We start from the raw sequence: 6,000 nt of genomic DNA, 5'->3' as shown, positions 1-6,000 counted from the left end.
ATGCTGATGTAATAAGCTGGAATTATGTTTTTTGATTTCTTTTTCAAACTGAAGGTTTGTCTCAGTTCTAACCTCTCTTAAAATTTGCTTTCTTTCTGTCCTCCCTACCCTAAAAAAGGGTCTTTTCTGAATCCTATAACCACTGGTATTTTACCACTCATGACAGTGCCTCCCCCCTTTAACTTTCCTGCTATTTCCCCAGCCAATTTACCCTTCCCCTTCCTGTTGAGGTGAAGGCCATGCCTAGTATAATCCCACCTACTGAGAGAATCAACATGAACCACACCAATGTGTGACCCCGCACCCGACATGAGCAGCCGTTCCAGCTCCAAATTAACTCTCTTGACAGAAGAGTTCAAATGAGGTCGGTCATGGCGCCCAAGAACAGATACAAACTCAACACTAGTATGCTTCGATGCTGATGCAATCTTCGCCAGGTCACACTCTATACTGTACCCAGGATTTCTGTCAATACTGTTACCTGCCCCACCCACTATAACCACGGTGTCTTCCTTAGTGAAATCTTTGCAAAGTGATCCTAAATCCTCTGTCACCTGCTCCAGACCAGCACTAGGTTTAAAAAAATTGGTGACCTGGTATTCTGATCCTAGTTCATCCTGCAAGAGTTGGCCAACACCTCTTCCATGGGAACTACCTAACAACAACACTTTCTTTCTCTTTTCTGATTTCCCCGCATTCTTACTTTTCAATCTGTTCTGCTGAAAGTTTGTTGTGCCCTGTCTACACCTGCAACTGCTTGAGGCTCACCAGCTTCTAACTGAAGCAACAGGTCAAATCTATTTTCCACATTCACTATAAAGCTGTCAGACAAAGTTCTAGGCCTGTTCCTCCTGTTGCCTGTTGCCACTTCCCACCTCTCTTTACCCTTCTCCCTCCTTAACCTGTCAAGATCTCCCCTGGCCTTGTCTAATTCAGCCTGAAGGGCAGTAATTTTCCCCTCCTGTTAGCTGACATTTATCTTCCACTATTTGTAGACCTTCCATCTGTCATCAGAATATGAGGTTTTAATCATTTATACAAATATTTTTGTTTACTTTTAAAAGAAGTGTTGATAGTATGTTTTCAGTTTCTTAAATATTACATATATGATTTTATTTTTCTTGTTGGGATTGAAGCTTATACCTGTATAATTCCTTATCTATTCTTCTGCAATAAAACAAATTTCGTTTTTTTTTTTATTTTATTTCACTTTCATTTCTTCGCCAGAATTCTGATAGCCCTCTTCATCCAATCTGATGGCATATGTTTTCTCTTTAAACGCCATGACTGTATATTGAGATCCTACAATTATGAAATTTCTAGTCGCTAATAGGAAGTAATACAGGCATTAGGATCTACAAGAGCCATCTTATTGTCCATTAAGTCAAGTTTTGAATAGTAAGCTATAGGTAAACATCATTTACGATGGCCTGAAGAGCTTAGACAAACAGTGCTAAATCTTGACATGAATATCGTCGCAGCAATCTCAGTCAACCCTAAGTGCTCCTAAATTTCAAAGCCTGAGACCAACATGTCCAGTTGGATGCTGATCACACGCCAGCAAAGCCCTTGAGTCGATATTATAATTTGGCAGTTAGTCAATTGTTGGAGATTTGAAATCGTTCAAAGCTTCGAATTTGCTAACATTGATGCACCACACTGTCTACAGGGTGGACTGATAAGCAACACATACATATTTTATATCCACGGTCTTCCCAGGATGGATACGGTATGTTATCGTTTCTAACACCTGCTTGAATGCCTAGATTCGACACTGAGATCTAATGCAATTGATCCTAATAATTAACATTAAGCTGTAATTAATAGCTCATCCTTGTAGAGTTACCCTTTGCAGCATTTTCGTAAATGCTATTTAATCTTAATTATGTGTACAAAATTGCTACACTGGGACTGGACTCAACAACAGAAAACCAAAAGTGTCTCTGTGCTCAGCAAATGCCAGCAAATATGACTTGTCATGCAGTAGCAAGTCAACAAGAAGAAACAGAATTTGTGTCGCTTCTTTATTATTGTCTTAGTGGAAATAGGGTTTGTTTGGAAAGGCGGTTTAGTTCTTACAAGCTAATTAAATCAAGAGCGCTTTCTCAAATCGACTCCTAAATTTTACCCTGCATTGTTTTCTCTAGAGCAGAAATATAAATACTTCTCCTAGATGCAGTGTAAATTTTTCATCGTGATTTCGCATCAAGGTTTATTATGGGTGAAAGGGACAACAAGTTTGAGACTTGATGCTGTATTTGGGGCCGTTTTACTACAGACTATTCACGTTCGCACCCAGCAGGCGACCATGGACTATACAGTTCACAGCAACATCTGTGGAATGTGAAGGCAAAGAGTAACTAAATACTAGCTTCCAACGAATAACTTTGTAATATTTTGGTTGTGAGTGCGTACACATGCGGTGAGTGTTGTGACGTTCAGATATTTAAAGAATTGTGTGTAGTTTTAAATTGTCAATCGATATTTCGTGGTATTGAATTGTTAGAAACACTTTTGTAATATTTGACCGTTGTCGTCTGTAAATACAGTTTCTGAGTGCCCTGTTGTCAGTAACGCAAATGTTTGGTGTTAAATCGCCCCGAAATATTAAGCAAGAATCACTAGATATCTTCAGCGTGTCATTTCTTGTTTTACTCCCGACGAACAAACACAGAATGAAATGATGCTCCGCTTCTGCATCAGGATGCTATACATATTCTTTTGATGCTGTTTTTATTGCTTGCACAAATAACGCCCCAGCTTCAAAAGTTTGACAGAGAATTTATGGTTTACAGTACTCCGTGTTACGGATTTTCAGTGTGGTTACTCTGCATACGCAGATATTTATTTAAATTATAAAGCGAAGTTTCTCACCGAAATTCCACACAAAGTAAGACTGAGAAAATTATATAGAGATATTGTAATGAAATGGATTCAAATTCTGAAGGTGGCAGGGGTAAAATACAGGGAGCGAAAGGCTATTTACAATTTGTACAGAAACCAGATGGCAGTTTTAAGAGTCGAGGGACATGAAAGAGAAGCAGTGGTTGGGAAGGGACTGAGACAGGGTTGTTTGACTGATGGCCTCAGAAGTTAAGTCCCATAGTGCTCAGACACATTTGAACCAGGCCGACTTATCAGTAAAGCCATAAATTTGAAAAAAAAAAGAAAAATCAAATTCTTCCTTTGTGACTATATTATAAATACCGATTATAAGTCACTAAAAGCTGAATATCCATGTGTCAACATTAAAATATAAAAGAACGACCTCCTACATGCTGTAGCATTAGAGGCCTGTTTATAATAGGAATTGCTACTGCCAGTGCAGTAAATAGGAATGTTCACTTATTGAATATCCAGTTAATCAGGTAATTGAATAACTATTCAGTGAATATTTGGTTAAGAAATACTCAGCTTGAGTAGGTAATGAGGTGAGAAATAGGTAGTGCCATATTACACATTCAGAGTAAAGTCTGGGTGTTGGTTTAGAGAAAAAATTGTTTACCTAGTAAGATCATAAGTGTAAAGTTTCATGTGAGGCAAGGAAAGACAAACTGTAAATAGTAGTTTTGTGAAAATTGGTTATTTGAAAGAGAAATGGGGTGGTCGAGGAAGTGATAGCAAATAAGTATTTTCATTGAAATCTTAATATTAGAAATGTTAAAGAAATATTTGTCAAGTACTTAAATTTATTTCTTGTTTTTCCTTTTTTCATTGTTTAAATATTTGTGTTTTGAAAATTACTTACAAAGTTTTAAATAATATAGAAATTAAATTGTTTGACATGAGATTGTCTAATTTATATTCCATTTCATATGAAGGAAAACTCTTACTCTTTGACAAGCTTCAGTTGTCTTTCAACTTCCTTGATGTAAACTTCAGGTAGCTTATCCTTCCTGAAATATATTACTAGGATGAGTACCTTATTTAGATATAGTTTTGTTAAGGAATCAAAATTTGGATTGCCGTACCTTAATTCCCTCACTTTCCGCATCATGGTTTCTTTTATATGACGTTCACAGCGCTTTTCTTCTTCCTTCAGAATTTCTATTTCCTTGAAAAGCTCTTGTCTCTGTCTGATGCGTTCCTGTTCCTTTTCTTGTATTTGTTTAATGACTGCTTGTCTGTGTTTGATTGCCTCCTGCAAGTATTATGTATCTGTAGGCCCAGTTACTCTTCTAACAGCAGTAAACACAAGATTGATTTATTTGTTAGCAGTCACACCTCTAAGAGACATTTCAAACATTTTTCCTCTACATGTGATCAGTGTTGTCGAATGATAAGTCACTGCTGAGAAACAGAATGTCCTTGTGGTAAGCCCAAGTACTTAATGTTTTCTGTTTTGGTTGTGATGCATCAACTTAAACTTTAGCATAATACCACAGACAGTGTAATAAAAACTTTTCGGTAATATATGCTTTTACAGTATATAGTTTCCACCCATTATGCACAGCTAAAGCTGCCCAAAATCTTGATTTGATGACAGACTGATCTGTAGTGCAGCCCAAGATCTAGCTTTGAGTTGGAAGGTGACAATTTGGTTACAAAGTGGTGAAGCCAATGAATATGAAAGCAGAAAACCTGATTGTGGTAACAAACTGAACTGTAGTGAAGTCTAATGTTTATGTCTGACATATTGGTAAATACAAGGGGGGTTCATTACGTAACTTTTACCCCAAACACTATTTTTTCATATAGACCGAAATATGATTCAGGACCTTTATGCCATCTTCAGTGGATTTTATTGATGCAGATCTAAAATGTGGACATGTTTTCAGCGGAAATTAATCTATGCAAATTTGGCTTAAAACTGTTATTGTTTGGTGTCATTACCTTAGTTTATATTATTGGGTTATGGAGGATCCTCAGTACAGAGCTGGGTACTGGCAGCTTGTCATCTATGACTAGTTTATATTATTGGGTTATGGAGGATCCTCAGTACAGAGCTGGGTACTGGCAGCTTGTCATCTATGACTAAATGACGTTAAATTTAATTTGTATTTGTGAGTTAACAAGTCTCTTTACCCCTGAATGTCATTCTGTTGTGTGAAGACATTTTTTGACTGAATTTGTGATTACCTACATTTAGCTTTTACAAATCATCTTTCATCTGCATATTCTCATGGGCTGTTGAGAAGCACACACAAACACTACACATGTAATGCAAAAGTTTGTTTGTTAATAGCACTTTTCAGATCTACCAGAAGTGTGTGTGTTTGTGTGTGTGTGGGGGGGGGGGGGGGGGGTGCAGGAGACTGTGGCTTGAAGGTCAATAGGACTGTTCAATACAAATGGTCAGCTTATGTTTATGGCTGCTGTCAGTGTACCATTTGGTGCATATATCATAATTTTGTTGTTAGTTGGCAAAGCCAATGAATTTGAAAGCAAGAAAAATAAAACTTGTGACACATTGATCTATAGTTTAGCCCAAGGTGTAGGTTAGGTTTGAAGGCAATAGTTTGATGTGAGTTGGTGAACCCTGTAAATGGGATAACAAAAAACACCTATGGTACTGAGTCACATGCTTTTTGGAAGTCAAGACGTACTGCATGTATGAGACTGCTTTGGTCAATGGCTTTCAGAATGTGACGTGAGAAAAGAGCGGGTTGGGTTCAGAATGAACTATGCTGTGTAGGCGGTGATAATTGTAATTCTAAAAAGGGTAGGTGCTTAGAACTGTGAATGTTACCAAACTGTTAATTTAATAAGTCGTGGTTGCAACATACAGACAGTAATTATTTATTAAACAATGGGAAAGGTGGTAGAGGGTATCTCAGGGAAGATCAGTTGACGTTCTGAAAAATGGTGCAAATGCACAAGGCACGAGTGCATGGCTCACATTAGAAAATAGATTTTTAAGAAAGGCAAATGTATTTTTGTATCATTATTTTGTAGTGTTAGAGAAAGCTTTTGGCAATGTTGGCTGGACTGTACACTTCAGAACTCTGAAGGTAGCAGGGATGAAACAGGAAGTGAAAGGTTATCTAAAATTTGTACAGA

General features: G+C 37.4%; 2 protein-coding genes across 2 annotated transcripts in view; one reads left to right on the top strand and one right to left on the bottom strand.

Moving 5' to 3' along the window:
* Positions 1 to 2,366: 2,366 nt before the first annotated feature.
* LOC124802616 (cyclin-H) overlaps positions 2,367 to 6,000 on the top strand; it is an 84,583-nt gene continuing 80,949 nt past the window's right edge. The window contains exon 1 of the mRNA XM_047263502.1: positions 2,367 to 2,422. The gene's annotated coding sequence lies outside the window, so the exon portion shown is untranslated. The remainder of the gene's footprint in view (positions 2,423 to 6,000) is intronic.
* The window catches only part of LOC124803364 (cilia- and flagella-associated protein 45-like), a 162,194-nt gene continuing 160,023 nt past the window's right edge, over positions 3,830 to 6,000 (bottom strand). The window contains exon 8 of the mRNA XM_047264550.1: positions 3,830 to 4,141. Within this exon, the coding sequence (XP_047120506.1) occupies positions 3,830 to 4,141 (312 nt within the window). The remainder of the gene's footprint in view (positions 4,142 to 6,000) is intronic.

Source organism: Schistocerca piceifrons, chromosome 6 (assembly GCF_021461385.2).
Source record: "Schistocerca piceifrons isolate TAMUIC-IGC-003096 chromosome 6, iqSchPice1.1, whole genome shotgun sequence".
Lineage (NCBI taxonomy): Eukaryota > Metazoa > Arthropoda > Insecta > Orthoptera > Acrididae > Schistocerca > Schistocerca piceifrons.
Note: the sequence above shows the minus strand (reverse complement) of the source record. Positions and strands in the feature narration are given on the sequence as shown.